Source organism: Phocoena sinus, chromosome 1 (assembly GCF_008692025.1).
Source record: "Phocoena sinus isolate mPhoSin1 chromosome 1, mPhoSin1.pri, whole genome shotgun sequence".
NCBI classification, from domain to species: Eukaryota; Metazoa; Chordata; class Mammalia; order Artiodactyla; family Phocoenidae; genus Phocoena; species Phocoena sinus.
The window spans coordinates 33,001,905-33,019,325 of record NC_045763.1 but is presented as its reverse complement, the minus strand read 5'-3'; the positions used below and the strand labels follow the sequence as shown (position 1 = coordinate 33,019,325).

At 41.0% G+C, this 17,421-nt stretch overlaps 1 protein-coding gene across 5 annotated transcripts; it reads right to left on the bottom strand.

The window, feature by feature from the left end:
• Positions 1 to 348: 348 nt before the first annotated feature.
• Positions 349 to 15,526, bottom strand: ZFP69 (ZFP69 zinc finger protein). Of its 5 annotated transcripts, none has more exons than XM_032631980.1 (6): positions 14,898 to 15,031; positions 13,267 to 13,760; positions 11,820 to 11,905; positions 6,000 to 6,126; positions 5,570 to 5,665; positions 350 to 2,193 (listed from the first exon to the last, which is right to left on the bottom strand). In XM_032631980.1, exons 2-6 carry the CDS (start codon positions 13,391 to 13,393, stop codon positions 1,058 to 1,060), a joined length of 1,572 nt encoding a protein of 523 aa, XP_032487871.1. In that variant the 5' UTR covers positions 13,394 to 13,760; positions 14,898 to 15,031; the 3' UTR covers positions 350 to 1,057. The 5 variants fall into 5 exon arrangements, with proteins under 5 accessions (XP_032487859.1, XP_032487863.1, XP_032487871.1 ...); XM_032631974.1 differs by having other exon boundaries at positions 841 to 2,193; positions 5,570 to 5,668; XM_032631977.1 differs by having other exon boundaries at positions 841 to 2,193; positions 5,570 to 5,668; positions 13,267 to 13,953; positions 14,898 to 14,941.
• Positions 15,527 to 17,421: the final 1,895 nt, after the last annotated feature.

The following is a 17,421-nucleotide window of genomic DNA, read 5'->3' as shown; positions in this document are numbered from 1 at the left end:
TTCCTGTTCTAGGAATTTACCCTATGCATGTACTTACATTGTGAGAAATAAAAATGCATGACTATTCATTGCAATATCATATAAATAAAAGATTGGAAATTCAAAAATCCATCTATAGTGAAGTGGCTAAAGTACATTCAAACCATGGAATACTATCAGCTATAAAAAAAGAATGAGGGGCTTCCCTAGTGGCACAGTGGTTGGGAGTCCACCTGCTGATGCAGGGGACACAGGTTCGTGCCCCGGTCCGGGAGGATCCCACATGCCGTGGAGCAGCTGGGCCCGTGAGCCATGGCTGCTGAGCCTGCGCATCCGGAGCCTGTGCTCCACAACGGGAGAGGCCACAACAGTGAGAGGCCCACGTACCACAAAAAAAAAAAAAAAAAAGAATGAGGAGGCACTTTGTTTACTGATATGGAATGACCTCCATGATATACAGTGAAGTAATAAAAGTAATATGTGTTTGTATGGGGGGCCGCCATTTATACTTAAAAAGTAAAAAATGTATATATGTGTTCTCTTGGATTTAAACAGAAAGATCTCTGGAAGGGTGTACAGAAAACTTAGTTATAACAAATGGTTGCCTCTGGTAGAATTTTGTGATGGGGGATGGAGGAAGAAGTCTTTTCACTTATACAACTGACTGTACCTTTTGAAGTTTATACCATGTGAAAGTTTTCCCCATTAAAAAAAATTTTTTTAATTAAAAAAATATAGGGGTGGTGATGTTTTAAACAGTAGTTCCCAAATGCTGGTCTGTAAATCAGCGAATGCCCATGATGAATAATTTATTAATCTACCACGAAATCATAAAAGTAATAATGTGTGAATTTTCTATAATATTGTTGAATTTAACTTGAAGGGCCAACTTTTATTCTTAAGTACTTTGTGTGGAGATATTAGTAGACAGTAGTTATCAATGTAATGTTTATTTACACAATGGGCAAAATCAGAAGTTGGCATCATTATGTCAATTCCTCCAATTTAGAGTCCTGAAATTCGAAGCACAGAATCACTGATTTAGACCTGGCTTTTGTTCATGTTGAATAATCTGTTTTTAGGCATTATTCTGGAAGGCATTTCTCCTGTGTATTTCATGGTGTCGAGTAAGTGATGAATTATAGCTGAAGGCTTTTCCACATTCATTACATTCATAAGGTTTTTCTCCTGTGTGATGCCTCTGATGTTTCTTAAAGGATGAATCATGCCTGTAGGCTTTTCCACAGCGGTTGCATTCATACGCTTTCACTCCGGTATGAACAGTTTTATGGTTGCTAAGGTGTATCCTTTGCCTAAAGGCTTTCCCACATTCCTTACATTTGTAGGGTCTCTCCCCAGTATGGATTCTCTGGTGATGCGTTAGATAAGCTCTATGACTAAAGGTTTTACAACATGTGGTGCATGCATAGGGCTTCTCCCCAGTATGAATTCTTATATGTTCACTAAGGTGTCTAATCTGTCTAAAGGTTTTCCCACATTCATTGCATGTAAAGGGTTTCTCTCCAGAATGAGTTCTCAAATGTTGGATCAAGCTAATGTTCTGGCTGAAAGCTTTCTGACATTTATCACATACATAGGGTTTCTCACCAGTGTGAGTTCTATGATGTTGATTAAGAGATGAGCGATGTCTGAAGGCTTTACCACATTCTTCACATTCAAAGGGTTTCTCACCAGTATGGATTCTTTGGTGTGTGGTAAGGGATGCACTTTGACTAAAGGCCCTTCCACATTCCTTACACCTGAAAGGTTTCTCACCAGTATGAATTCTCATGTGTTCGGTAAGGTGAATGGGTTGTTTGAAGACTTTTTCACATATATTACATTCGTAGGTTTTTGTTCTTATGTAACTTACTGGATGATTAATCAAATCTGATTTGTATTTGTTTCTCTTTCTAGATGTGTCATATTTATGGTGCTTCTGTTCTATAACAACATTTGAACTCACAATATTTTTGCCAAATTTGTAAGTTTCTTGGCCTCTCTTCTTATGGGTCAAGATGGTTTGTCTCACGTCTCTTCCATGGCTATCCTGGTGGCTTTCTAACTCATGATCATATTTTGAGACTTTTCTCAATGTGGAAAAAATGACATCATCCCTCATGAACCTTTCCATCATCATGCCATGATAGAACTGTTCCTGTAAAACGTCATTCTTTGCAGTTGATGCAGCTGTTTCTGTTTTACTCTTCAAGTCTGAAAGAAATGGAAAAAATGCAAATAACTCATATTCATTATGCTTCAAAAAATCAATTATTATACTGGGTATGGACTAGAGATTTAGATAACAATACATATAAAGTACATGAAGTTCTGAGTATATTTAAATATGGTTAGGCACTCTGGAGAGGTAATGGGAAATTAAGAAACAATGAACCAGGTAAAAGTGTGATTTTATATATAGGGTAAAAATTTGAATATTTTAGTCCTCTTCTTTCTATTAATACTAAATAATGAAATTTCAGGGCTATGTCTTAACAGTGTCTTTTTAATTGATAACTACTTTTGGAAAACATTCTCAGAAAGATAAAAAGATTTCCCTCTTCCCACTCCAGCTAGTTCAAAAATAAGGTTTGAGGGAATTCCCTGGTGGTCCAGTGGTTAGGACTCTGCGCTTTTACTGCCGAGGGCTCGGGTTCAATACCTGGTCAGGGAGCTAAGATCCCACAAGCTGCACGGTGTGGCCAAAAAAAAAAAACAAACAAAAAAATTTGAACTAAGGACATTCACAAGAATGTCAAGCTGTCTTTTACTGAAGCTTATATTAATATTTACATATTGTTCTGCTTCCTGTAGTTATTAATCTGTCCCGGGAAGTGTTAATTATACAAAGGAGACTTGTAAGAAACCCAGACTGCTATGTTGCTACTATTGCTATGTTCTATGAAAATATCCTTTCTTTAAAGGATATTTAAAATTCTGTTTTTTTAAATAATTTATTGCACCATTACTAATGCTTCAACTGACAGTTCCATATTCCTGAAAAGTATAACTTCTTGTAGGAGATTTGGTTAACACAGAAGGATCATTGGTACTTCCAAATTCCAAATTCTAAATGAATAGATGCAAAAATAAAGTCTATGTTCTGCAGGCCCCTGATTCTGGGCCTGGATTAGGGAGAAGGAAGACAAGAAGAAGAAGATAGGGGAAGAGAGAACAGGCCATCTATGACCCCTTCCCAATTCGGTATCCAAGCTGAAGCAGGCCCAAGCTAGGGGAGGAGAGAAGATATAACTTTGAAGTTGGGAGTTTTTATTATTATACTGAATTACACATTTCACTAAAAGACAGACTATTATTATTTAAAGGGACAGGACCACCTATGGGACCTCTCTGAGATTTCATCCAGAGGCAGAGAAAGAACATTCATGGTAGCTATTATTATTATTTTCCTTATTATAAGTTGAAAAAGAGAAAACCCAGGAGAATGTACAAATTATTGGAATTAATAACAGAGTGAGACAAGGTGGCTGGCTAGAAGATCAAAACTGGTTATGTTATTACACACTAGCAAAAAAGAGAAAACATAATTGAAAAAAGTTATACCATTTAAAATAGCAGGGAATTCCCTGGCGGTCCAGTGGTTAGGACTCCATGCTCTCACTGCCAAGGGCCCGGGTTCAATCCCTGGTTGGGGAACTAAGATCCCACCAGCTGTGCAGGGTGGCCAAAAAAATAAAATGAAATAGCAATAAAATATAAGTTCTTCAGGACGAATCTGACAAAAGATGTTCAATGTGTACAAGACTTTTATGGGGGAAAATCCTTTATTTAAAAAAATGAGGAAATCTCAGTAAGTGGAGCAATATACCACACTCCTGGACAGTAGGACTCAATATCATAATATCAATTCCCTCCCAAATTGATCTATAAATTCAATTCTATTCCAATCAAAATACCACCAGAGTATTTGTGTGTGTGTGTGTGTGTGTGTGTGTGTGTAATTGATGCACTCATTATATAATTCATATGGAAAAGCAAGGGTCTAACAATAGCCAGGACAATTTTGAAGAACAAGATATTAAGTCTCACTATTAAATATAGTAATTAAGACAGCCTGGCATTAGAAACTTGGCAGGTGACAGAGTGGCATTAACTATTCAATAATTGGTTCTTGGACTGATTATCCACATGTAATAAGTTAAACTAGAGCTTCACCTCATACTACATATAAAATAAATTCAGATTTAACCTAAGTATGAAAATCAAAATCTTAAAGATATAAAATAATATATTTTTTCTATAAATCAATAAGGAAAAAAGATAATATAAAAATACACAAAGGATATAAACAAGTAATTTACAGAAAAGGAATCCTGGCTAGATGACCAATAAACATGAAAAATATGCCCCCTCTTATTAGTAATCAGGAAAATGAAAAAAACCAACAAGATATTCACCCACTGAATTTATAAAAATGTGACACTTTGACAATGCCAAGTGTTGACAAAGATGCTGAGTTCTGGAAACTCTCAAAACCTGCTGATAGGAGTACTAATTGGTGCAACTAGTTTGAAGAACAATTCTGTAAAACCGAGCAAAATGAAGGTGACCCAACAAGTCTGCTTCTATCAAATATCTCAGAGAAACACGAGAAGTTTTACACAAAGTTTTACTCCAGTATCTTTGTAATCCCCAAATTTAGAAACAGTACAAATGTCTATCAACAGGAAAATGGATAAATTGTGCTTTATTAATTCAACAGAAATGAATGAACCAGAACAATATGGATAAATATCAACGGTGTTGAATGAGAAAAGCAAGTGGAAAAGTATTATATACCATTTATTTAAAGAATAAGAACATGCAAAACAACATTATATATTGCTTGGGGGATATACACATGCAATACAAGTATGAAGATACATATACAAATGAAAATATTTAAACTCAGAAGAGTTAGTTGTTTCAAAAGGTAGGAGGGGAATAGCGGGGCTTAAACTCTGTTTTATTTCTTAATCTAGGTGGAAGTTACATAGAAATTTATTATAATGTTCTCTATGCCTTTCTGAATATCTAAAGTATTTCATAATAAAAGCAAAGTTTAAGGAGATTGTTAAAAACCATTGGATTTGCTTAGAAGGAATCCTGTGGTAATTTCTCTTGCAGGACTTTCCATAAACTAGTTATTACAATAAATAAAGATACTTGAGTTAAAGGGAGAGTGAGAATCAAAGCTAGGATTATAAGCTGAAAAATTGGTGAAAAGTAGAAATAGAATTCAAGAGAGATTAAAGATTTGTAGAATGCAGTGAGAGTCCTGAAAAGAGATCTGTTTTCTTTGAGGAGAGACCACGTACATCTGACTGCCTAGGGAAGGGAGCTTTCGATTGGCAGACTTCAGGATACTGAAGAAAGAAGGAAAATCAAGTTTAACCTTAATGAAGAGAAGACTTCTTTTCCCTCCAACTTCAGAGACTTTTGCAAGGTTAGGTGAAGGAAAGGGGTGCAAAGGGAGGGGTAAAATCGGGTTCAGTGCATGCCTGTCCATCCTCTCAGCCTTCCCGCAGCCTGGGAAGATGCTGGGCACTCTGGCCTACATATTGAAAGGCACCATCTGCCTTGATCTCACCTGAACTGGGATCTCCTGGGCCTTCTTTCTCTGTCATCCATGGCGCTTCTCCTTTCTCCAACTGGGAAATCACACTAGGTTTGGAAAGTTGACATCCTACTTATGGAGTGAAAAAAAGGGTATGAATATTTATGCTGAGGTCTAAGAACCATCCCTGGAATGTAGTTCCAATCCTCTGGTATTTAGGGTCTCTGAAAACAGAAAGGGGCACCACAGCATTTTTTTCTGTTCTCACTCTACAAAGTAAAACCGTTCCCCCAAGGGAGGAGATTCAGGAATGTTCTGGCTTGATTTTCAAAGGAATGAGACGTCTATCTCCAACACAGAACCCAAGGCCAGGCTCCAGGGAATCTACAGCATTTGATAATTTAGGAATAGTAACTGTCCTGTAATGGGTAGGTTTCTGGACGTATGTGTAACCCATGCTTACCCACTGAGACCAGGTTCCCATAGTTCTCCAGCATCACCTCCCGGTACAGATTCTGGTGAGCAGGGGCCAGCTGCCCCCACTCCTCCTGGGTGAAGTCCACAGATACGTCCTTGAAGGTCAATAGTTCCTAGAATATCAAATATATTCCTTTTCAGTCTGAGACCACCTCCATCAAGATCCAAGATGTTCTTACAGTATTCTAAATTCTGAGAGATTCTAAACTAGTTTTACTGGGAGCCTCCTCTGGATCTGTTTGGTGATTCTCGGAGACTACCATAAGTAATTAAACATACAGAAGGACAGATGGTCATATATGTCTTAGAAAAAAATTAAGCAGGATAAGGGGAACAGGGAGAGCCACAGTGTGGATGGGGAGGATCTTTCACGTAGGGTGGCTGGGGAAGGCCTTCCTAAAAGGGTGATATTTGAACAGAGACATGAGCTCAGTGAGGAAAAGCCACGTGGAAATCTGAGGGGAGAGCTTTCCAGATGGGGACAAAGGACCTGAGGTGAGAGTGTCCCTGGCTTGTCTGAGGAACAGAAGAGTAGCCAGCATTGCTGGAGGTGGGCTAGTGAAGGGGAATGCAAGGATATGAGATCAGAGGGGCTGGGGGAGGGAAGAGAGGCTTTTAGCACTTATTGTCACAAAGACCAGTGCATCCCTGCTGAGTTGAAATTCTGGGGCCCTGCTGGAGTTTAATGCAAGATGAACAAAACTGTCTGGAACTGTGGTCTAACCCCTCCCTAGCTCAAATACTGAAGAGGTAAAAAGGATCAGCCCCTCAGCAGTGGTGGCATGGGGCACTGGTAGTTGGGTTAATCAGAAGTGAACTCAATCGAATTAAAGTGTATCTCAGCCAGAGCTCAGCCACAGCTCTAGGAAAAATATGAATAATCAGTCCCTCACCTTAACCACCAGTCAGAGGAAAAGGCTTAGAGTCTTCTGTAAATAAATGGAACAAACAAAAGAAATAAACAGACTATATCTATCTATCCATATATACCTTTATTTGTTAATTGTTTATTTAACAAGAGAAATTATTCCTTAGACCAGATATTCATGTTTCATAGTTCAGGAACACAGATCAGTGACAAACTTCATGCAACTCAACCCAAAGAAATTCTTTACATTCTAAAATCACTTTGCACTCTGAAAGATACCAGCCTTCCTCATTGCCTCAAAATTTTTCATGGAACCACAATTTCTGTAGAAATCTGCATATGCCTTCTTTCTTGGTTCAGCCAAAGCAATCCTGTAGAAAGCTGCAACCCCCAGGGATACAATGAATGCTCTAACAGTATGAAATAGCAGATGCTTGGCCAGGAGGCCATGCATCTGAGGTTTCATCAAAGAACTGGAAACCATGGTAGTTATTCACCTCAACACCAACGTCCTTCCAGGCTGATGGAGAAATGGACCTATCTATGCATATTTCATCCTCCACCATTCTTTTATACACAATATCTGAACTACAATAAAAAATTATTAGACATACAAAGAAGGAGGAATATCTGACCTATAATCAAGAAAATAAAAACATAAGAAGCAAACACCTAGGTAACCAAGTCATTAGAATTAGCAGAAAAGAAGTTTAAATAAATTATTAAAATATATGTTGAAGAGGGCTTCCCTGGTGGCACAGTGGTTAAGAACCTGCCTGCCAATTCAGGGGACACGTGTTCAAGCCCTAGTCCAGGAAGATCCCACATGCTGCAGAGCAACTAAGCCCGTGCACCACAACTACTGAAGCCTATGTGCTCTGGAGCCCGTGCTCCACAACAAGAGAAGTCACCACACGAGAAGCCTGCACACCGCAAGGAAGAGTAGCCTCCACTCCCCGCAACTAGAGAAAGCCTGCACACAGCAATGAAGACCCAACGCGGCCAAAAATAAATAAATAAATTTATTTTAAAAATAAAATATATGTTGAAGAATTTACAATAAAATATGGATAGAATAGGTGAAAATGTGGGGTTAATTGAGGAGAGAGAAATGCTAAAAAAGAACTAAAAGACAATTCTACAAGTGAAAAATACAATATCTGAAAAATCCACTGGATGGGCTTAATAACAGATGGACCCTGATGAAGACAAAATCAGTGAAACTTAACACAGGTCAACAGATAGTATTCAAATGGAAGCACCAAGAGAGAAGAAGAAAACCAAAAAACCAAAAAACACCTGGGATAATATCAAGTAGTCTAATATACATGTAATTAGAATCTAAGAAGGAGAAGAGAGAATAAGCAGAAAAAAATATTTGAAGAAATAAAGGCTGAAAAATTTCCAAATTTGAGTAAAAATTCAACCCACAAATCCAAAAGCCAGCGAACCCTCCACAGGGGGGAAAATATTCAGAGAATATCATGTCTATGCACATCATTAAAACTGCTGAAGAGCAAAGATAAAAGGGAAGAACATAAAAGTAGTCAAAAAAAGGTAGGAAAGGAGGAACAAAAAAAAAAAGAAAAGTTGGTATAAAACAAAGGAACAAACAGAAAGACATGTCACATCTGGGGAAATAATAAGAATAATAGCTGACTTCTCATCTGAAAAAATACAAGCCACAAAATCATGGAACATCTTTAAAGTGCTTAAAAGAAAAAACAGTCACCCTAGAATTCTATATTCAGTAAAAGATTCTCAAATAGGAAGACCATATAAAGACATTTTTAGATCACCAAAGCTGTGAGAATTCATCATCAGAACACCCCCACTACAGGAAATGCTAAATGACATTCTTTAGGCTGAAAGGAAATAATGTCAGTTAGAAACTTGGAACTTGGTGGTGGGATGAATTGGGAGATACTGATTGACATATATACACTGATATGTATAAAATAGACAACTAATAAGAACCTGCTGTATAAAAAATAAATAAAATAAAATTCAAAAGTTAAAAAAAAAAACTTGGAACTAAAGGAAGGAATAAAAAGTGCTTGAATTGGTAAATGTGTGCAAAGATGAAAGGCTCGTTTTTTTTTCCTTTTCTTAATTTCTTATAAGACAATTTACTGTTAAAAGCAAAAATAAGAACAATGTATTACGGGGTGTATAAGATGTAAAGTGAAAAGCATGATGACAATACACAAAGAATGGGAAGAGTAAATGGGAAAATAAGGCTTTCAAATTATATGTGAAACAGTATAGTAATAATTCAACTGTGACATGTGAAAAATGCATATTGTAATAGCTAGAGCAACCACTAAAAACAAATGAAACAGCTAAAAAAGTCATTAGAGGACATAAAATAGAATACTAAATAAACTGCACAATCCAAAAGAAGGCAGGAGAGGAACAAATAAACAAAAGAATAGATTTGACAAACAGCAAACAAAGAACAAGAATATACACTTAAATTCCACCACATCAATGATTATGTAACTGTAAATATAAATGTTACTAAGCAAGCACAACCCAGCTATATTTAAGAAGGTCACACTTTAAATATAAAGGCACAAATAAGTTAAAAGTAAAAGAATGAGGGACTTCCCTGGTGGCACAGTGGTTAAGAATCTGCCTGCCAATGCAGGGGACACAGGTTTGATTCCCTGGTCCAGGAAGATCCCACATGCCACGGAGCAACTAAGCCCGTGTGCCACAACTACTGAGCCTGCACTCTAGAGCCCACGAACCACAACTACTGAGCCCGCATGCCACAACTACTGAAGCCCGCGCACCCTAGAGCCCATGCTCCACAACAAGAGAAGCCACCACAATGAGAAGCCCGTGCACCACAATGAAGAGTAGCCCCCACTCGCCACAACTAGAGAAAGCCCAGGCGCAGCAACAAAGAGCCAATGCAGCCAAAAATAAATAAATAAATAAAATTAAAAAAAGAAAGTAAAAGAATGAGAAAAAGCTATCCTATACCAACAATAACTAAAAACACTGGAGGAGCTGTGTTAAATCAGACAAAGTGGGCTTAGGAAAAAGAATATTATGAGGCATAAAGAAGAGACATTTCGTAATGATAAATGGTCAGTCCATCAAGAAGACAACAATCCTATGTGTTTATGCACCTGATAACAGAATTCAAGATACATAAAGCAGAGTTGACAGAACTAAAGGGAGATATAGATGAAACTATAATAATTAGAGATTTTAACACTCCTCTCAGTAAATGATGGAACAAGTAGACAAAAATTTATCAAGGATATAGATTTGAACAACCTATCAACCAACTTAACCTAACTGACATTTGTAGAGCACTATACCTAACCACTGCAGCATATAAATTCTTTTATTTTTTAGATTCTTTTTTAAAGTAAACTTTTTATTTTGAGATTACAGATTTATTATATAATTCTAATTGTAGATTTACATGCAGTTGTAAGAAATAATACAGAGATCCCATGTACTCTCTACTGGGGGTAAAACAGAGTTTTAATTGGAAAGGGGCACAAGGGAACATTCTGAGATGGTGGAAATGCTCTATATCTTGATTTGGTTACATGGTATATATATATGTCAAGATAGAACTATGTACTCCTTTAAGTGTATTTTCCTATATGTAAATTACAACTCAATTTTAAGAAATTTAATCTTATCCCAGTGCTAAGAATCCCACCAGTTTTTGACAAATGTCAGTCAGGTGGTAAGAATTCCAGATAAGTGGAATGTAGATATAAGATACCTCTTCAAATAATTAGAATATTATTACTTCTTCCATATTACCAGAAATAACCCTGGAACACATTTCAATCCTAAAAGGTGTTAGCATCTGAATTAACAGAGGAAGCTGGGCTTGTAAACAGCTAAAAAAAATCACCAAGCAAGTAAATACAGGAGATGAGTTCAAAACCATCTAATTTCAGAACCCAAGTTCTCACCTAAAACTCTTCTGTCCTCGAATAACATCTCCTCTTTAAGAGTCTTCCTTTCTCGTTTATTCTACAGTTTTCCTTCTGTTTCACCTATGCTTCTACCAGGTGGTAAGGACACAGTTTCCACACCCTGTTGTAACCGCCCAGCCTGTCTAATGTGTATGCTCTGTGGCCTGACCATTTCTTCTCTTCTCACGTCTTTGGCTGCAGTTTGACCTCTGCTCCAGACACTATTCTAAGGGCCACCTCATGAAGTGATAGATGTACCTCACTAAAAATGTCAAACCTTTATTCTCACTAAGTTTGTTTTTGAGTATGAAATACTCATAAAAATTGAGGTTTATCGGACTTCCCTGGTGGCGCAGTGGTTAAGAATCCGCTTGCCAATGCAGGGGACATGGGTTCCATCCCTGGTTCGGGAAGATCCCACATGCCGCGGAGCAACTAAGCCTGTGCACCACAACTACTGAGCCTGCCGCTCTAGAGCCCACGAGCCACAACTACTGAGCCCACAAGCCACAACTACTGAAGCCCACGCGCCTAAAGCCCATGCTCCACAACAAGAGAAGCCACCGCAATGAGAAGCCCGCACACTGCAACGAAGAGTAGCCCCCGCTCGCCTCAACTAGAGAAAGCCCACATGCAGCAACAAAGACCCAATGCAGCCAAAAATAAATAAATAAATAATTTTTCAAAAATTGAGGTTTATCTTAGGTCCCAAGTTTTTACGGGCTAGAATTTATATCACTCATTTTGCTTTCTCTACAAAAATTCGCACAACGTTAGATCTAGATGTTGGTTAGAAACAAGCGTTTTCTATGAGTAAGGAAACTGCTACCACTGCGGCCCAGTTTTCTGTAAAAGACTAACTTGCACTGAGTTCCCTGGGTGAAATTCGTTAGCCTCAATATGCCCCAACTCCCCAGAAAAGGGCAAGTTATAATCTTAAAAACCAAAAAGCATGTCAAGAAAGTGACAGGAAACTTCGACCCACCTGGGAGTCTGTTGTCCGGGCCCCGGGAGTCACTTCATCCTTTAAACTTTCTCCCTGGGTCTCATCAGCATCCTGAGACAGCAGAGCTGAGGAAGGAAAAGAGCCAGAAAGTTTGCATCTCCCCAAACCCCCCAAAAAGAAAAACTGCCTGTAGATCTGCTGAATATGGCCCCCCTCTCAAAACATTCACAGAGGGACATTCAGAGCAACTCAAGAGCAGACTGGAGCCTCCTTAATGAGGAGGATCTGCAGGGCATTGCTTTGGGCATTAACGCTTCCCAATGGCCAGTGCTGGTACAAAAGCACAGACCTACCAGGCCACTCCTTTGTTCAAAGGTTCCCGACAAGAAAGAAAAATACAAACACCTCCCATGGACTTCAAGGCACTCTATAATCTGCCTGAAGCACATTTTCCCAGCATTAGTTTCCTCTAACCACCATCCTTTATCTGTGGGACACATACACTGACCACATTCTTAACCCTTAGTTAGACTAGAACAGTCTCCATTCTCTGAACCACTCTTCAAGGTACCCACTTTTGTATCTTTTCCTCAATTCTTCCGTAAAAAAAACCTAGACATCTTTTAAGGCCCAATTCAATGCTACCTGCTTTGTGAAATTTTCTCTGATAAGTACAATCAGAAGAATGTTTCCTGTCTCTTGTCTTCCAAAAGAATTTTACCATAGAATGTATTTAGGCTACTTTCTATTCTTTTGATCTGAGTATGTGTCTATCTCCATCAATTAATAATTAGCATTAGAGATCATTATTCATTTTTCCATCCATCAAGATGCTTAGCAAAGTCCCCTGCCTGACAGAGTTAGAATATAACAAATACAAGCTGGATTCGAAGTGTTATAGGTATGAACTAAGAGACCACATGAGACATACAAATTCCTCTGTCCACCCATCTATTCTGACCCAACCACCAAATACTGTGTAATCTTGGTTATGTTTCCCACTGAACTCATATATTTCAAGGTAAAATGAGAGTAACTAAGCATGTCATTCCTTCTTCCTGGCAGGAGATGAAAAGAAAGAAAAAAATATTGGTTTGGGGTTAAAATGACTGAAACTTGTGAAGGAAAACCACTGGAGGGCTTAAGAAAGTAGAAACTTTTGACCCCAATGTCTGTGAGTCACGCTTACACACTTGGGAGCCGCTGGTGGGGAACACCCTGAATTCTGTCTTCCTGTCCTGTTTATTCGAGGACACGAGATGGGAGCAGCATGGCACACGTGTTGCAAAGATCCAGTGCCCAGAGCCCCACATTTTCTCTCACAGCTATCCCTTTCCCCAAAGCCATAAGCATGAGCCCCAAGGACCTCCTTTCCTCCAATCTTCTCCCCTAGAGACACCTCAATGATGTGTGTATCTATCTTTCTGCAAGCAAACTGAGACCCCTTCCTCTACCTCCATCCCCTCCCTCCATCAGCCTCTCTCACCTCCTCCTTCAAACATCTTGGTCACGTCCTCCCACAGGGGCGCCCCTTCCTTGGCCTTCTGTGGATGGTGCAACTTCACCCAGGTGCTGGCCTCGACGGGCAGGGTGATCAGGAGCTGCTGTAGCATGATGATACCACCCGACTGGCCTTGTCCACTTCTGGGGAGGACACTGCCAGGGCTTCTGCTGAGACGCCTCACAGTTGTATGGTCCTCCTCTGATCACAATCTCCTGCCCTCAGGACTTTGGCCTGAGGACTTTGGTCCCTGCGGCACCAGAACCTGGGGGCTCCCAGAGGCTAATGTGGCTTTAACAGCCCTGAAAAAGTGACTCCTTTCTGAAATTAAGTACTGCCTGCTTGGGAGGCGGCCGGTTGAGTAGGTCTGAGTACACGCCTCTTCATATTCTTCTAGAGGAGCAAAAGGTAGGAGAGGAGGGACCCAGAAAACTGATCATAGAGCTAGAACTCCAGAACTTGCGGAAATATATTTAAAACTGCAAAAGATCCAAAAACAAAGATGTGGCATCAATGTGGAAGTAAGTATAATTGGTGCTTTGGATGCGGCTTTAATTTCCAGTTCTATACACACTTTCATAAACAGCCAGTGACACACAAACACCAAGGATACACAAACATACACAGTCCCCGCCCTGACTTCCTTCCTTGTAAGCTGCATGCATCTTCTGCCTGGATACAGACGTGGGAGTTAAGAGGGCAAGTTTAGAAACCAGACAGCCTAGGTTAGAATCCTGACACTTGCACTTCAAAGCTCTAAGACACTTCAATTCTCTGAGCTTCAGTCCCATCATCTAGAAAATGCAGATAACAAATGTACTTCATAGGGCTGTAACAATGTGGGGAATACATTGCCTTCATAGACATTATTAGAAAGCTTTTGCTTTAATGTTGCAATCATAGTATTACCTTTTAAAATTATTTTTAAAAAACAATTACAGATCTGAATTTAAACTTCAAGTATCTCAACTGATGGAATAATCACATAGCTGTGTTTTCACACGGGCAAGTAGTGACAGACACATCACCACCCACGTGGATGCCCAGAAGCTGGCAAGTCCTTTTAACCTCTGGGTTAAGATACAACCTGCTTTCAGAAATGTTCAACTGGGGGAGAGGAGGGGTATGTCTTCAAACGGAGGAAATATAGTACTTTGAATATAATGAGGACTATTGCATAACTGTCTGTAGCAGGAAAATTTGGAAACAGCCCAAATTCATCATCTCATCGAAACCCCTGGCATCTGGACATGTGCCTCCACAGCGACCAGGTCCAGTGTATCCCGGCCCCAAGAACAGTCCTAGTCCTAGCTCCCCGGAAAGGGAGCTGGCCTAACTTTTTGGAGTTTGTGGGGCAGGCTCCTTCTTGTTTTCAGCTGTGACTGATGCAGAGAAAGGAGCAGCATCCTATGGATAGGAGCATGTGGAAAATATCCTAAACCCTGATTAAATAGAAAGTAAAATGGCTTGTTACCAAAGTGAGGAAACTTTCGAATCTTATGAAAGGGTTAAAAACAGAGAAGCTTCATTTCGAGATGCCCCTTCTCACTGCTCCCAGACGTGCCTCCCTCGGACTTAGAGACTTGCAGACACAGGCAGCTTAGCTTCCTACTCACCAGACCGGCCTTGGACGCTGGCAGGACGAGAGATGGGGGCGTGAGAGAGCCCGTTCTTGAGGCTTTCAGCTCCAGAGGGTGTCTCTTTAGAGAAGGGCCGTGGGTGATGGATTTTGTTCTTTCCCGGCCTTTTAGAGACAGACCACATCCCCACCCAACACAATGATTCTTTTAAAAACGCCCAACGTTCACGCAGGCTTCCTTCGGAAGCTCAGAGGACTATCGGCCTCCGGACGGGACCGGGGAATCTTTTCCAAATTCCCAAGAGGCGGCCTAGGGCGGGTGCTGCGGCACCAGATGAACCCACCGCCCCTCCAAGGTATCCTTTCCAGACCGCACCCCCGGGAGCAGGGCTTTGGGGGCCACAATGCGAGGGGTGCCCAGAACCGGCTTCCCGCAGACCCGGGCGAGGATACAGCTCGCCGGCCGCTGCTTTGATGCCGGCCCGGTGGCAGCAGCCAGGCCCACCGGCGCCCAGCCTCCTGGGCCGCAGCCCGGGTGTCCCGGCGCCTCCACCCTCCCGGCGCGCCGTGGCCTTTGCCCGTGTCCCGGTCGCTCTCGCCCGGGCCCTGGCGGGTTCGGGGTGCGGCCCCAGATGCTGCGGTGCAGCCACAAACCCCGGCGCCCGCCCTTCTTCCGGCGGCTCCGCACGCCTGGCCGCCCGCGCCGCCCGCGGGGAGCCGCGAGGGCCCCGCCCTCTCCAGGGAGGCAGGCGCTCCGGAAAACCCGGAACCCGGACTATGCCGGACTGCCCCACGGCACGCGTACCCCCAGGGCTGCCAGACCCTGGTCAGCGGCCACCCAGGCGGGACCGCCTGCGTTTCCTGACTGTGGTCCCAAGAGACTAGGTGGCCCGCCCAGCTCTTCTGGTGGGGAAGCCCTTTCTCTGTCGTTCATTCATTCATTTATTCAACTATCTTCTGAGTGCCTAGATCTGCCACACATTGTTACAGGCTCTGGGGAGATACCAGTTATCAAGACGCAATCCCTGCTTTCTTGGATCTTAATTCTGGCAAAATTAAATAGGTAATAATAATGTAGAAAGGGAATATTGCCTGCCAGTCCAGTAAACAACAAATTGCCTGCCATCAAGCCATCAGCCACTGCAGCCCTCCACTGAGGGGAATTCAGGATGGAGACAAACAGGAAACGCTCTGCACTCTGGATACTGGCCCTAGATAGTTAAGATGCGTATCTAAGGAATAATTTCAATGAGCCCAGACTCTTGCATCTTCCCATAGACAGGAAAGCACTAAAATCATTAAGATTTTTTGAGATGTCCGTAGATTAACAGTAATCTTTTTATGTTTGACTACATGTCTTTCTTCAGCAAAAAATCCTATGTATCTTGGCTCCTCCCTTACCTCTTCAAAGCAGTTCCTCAGAGCTATCTGAGAGGCTGTCTCCCAGGCTATAGTCCTCAGCAAGTTCCCCAAATGAAACTTAACATGCAACTTTTAGGTTGTGCACTTTTCTTCAGCCCACGATAAATAGAAAAATAAAGAGATAATCCCCCAAGTGATGGTAAGGGCTATGAAGAAAAAGGAGGCAGCGTGTGGAGAGGGGGATAGGCGATGACTGGAGTTCCTCTTTCTGGTAACAGTGGGCTAGCGTCTTTATATCAACCCACCTCAGGAAACAACAAATTAAAAAATAAAACTCTGGAATACATGCAGAGTATGTGAAGTTCTTAAAGGAATGTATTAATTTGCTAGGGCTGCTACAACAAAATACCACAGACTAGGTGGCTTAAATAACAGAAATTTATTTTCTCACAGTTTTGAAGGCTAAAAGCCCAGGATCCAGGTCTCAGCAGGACTGGTTTCTCCTGAGGCCATTCTGCTTGGCTTACAAATGGCTCCCTTCTCCCTATGACCTCACATGGTCTTTCCTCTGTGTGCTTTCATGCCCCTAGTGTCCCTCTATGTGTCCAATTTTCTTCTTCTTTTTATAAGGACACTTCTTAAAATCTCCTCATATGAAGATTGGATCAGATTAGAGTATACCCCAATGTCTCATTCTAAATTAATCACCTCTTTAAAGTGACCAAGCTTAATCACTTGAATATGTGATTAAATACAGTCACATTCTGAAGTACTGGGGGTTAGGATTCCAACATCTGAATTTTAGGGGGATGCTATTCAGCCCATAGCAAGCTGTCTAAGAGATGGCATGATATTAGGGAATTGCCAGACCAAAAGCTGGAAAGCCAGGATCCAGGGACATGATATGACTTGGAAGATGCCTTTGCTGAGGGTATTTACCTAACTGGAAAATTATAATTTTTCACTTCAGAGAAGAAAAAATAAATAAAATACAGTGTGTGGAGAGTGAAACAGAAGACCCTCTGTATAATAACTGGGACCCCAAAGGGCTATACACTCAGGAGAAGAATGAATTGGAAGTGGAACAGCTTCAGGGGTATTTACAGGCTAGGGTCAAATTGCCTGTCCAAGTATTGATTTTGGTTTAAGGTGGGCTCTGACTGAGATGCTATCAGATGCCTGGCAAAAACAAATACAAA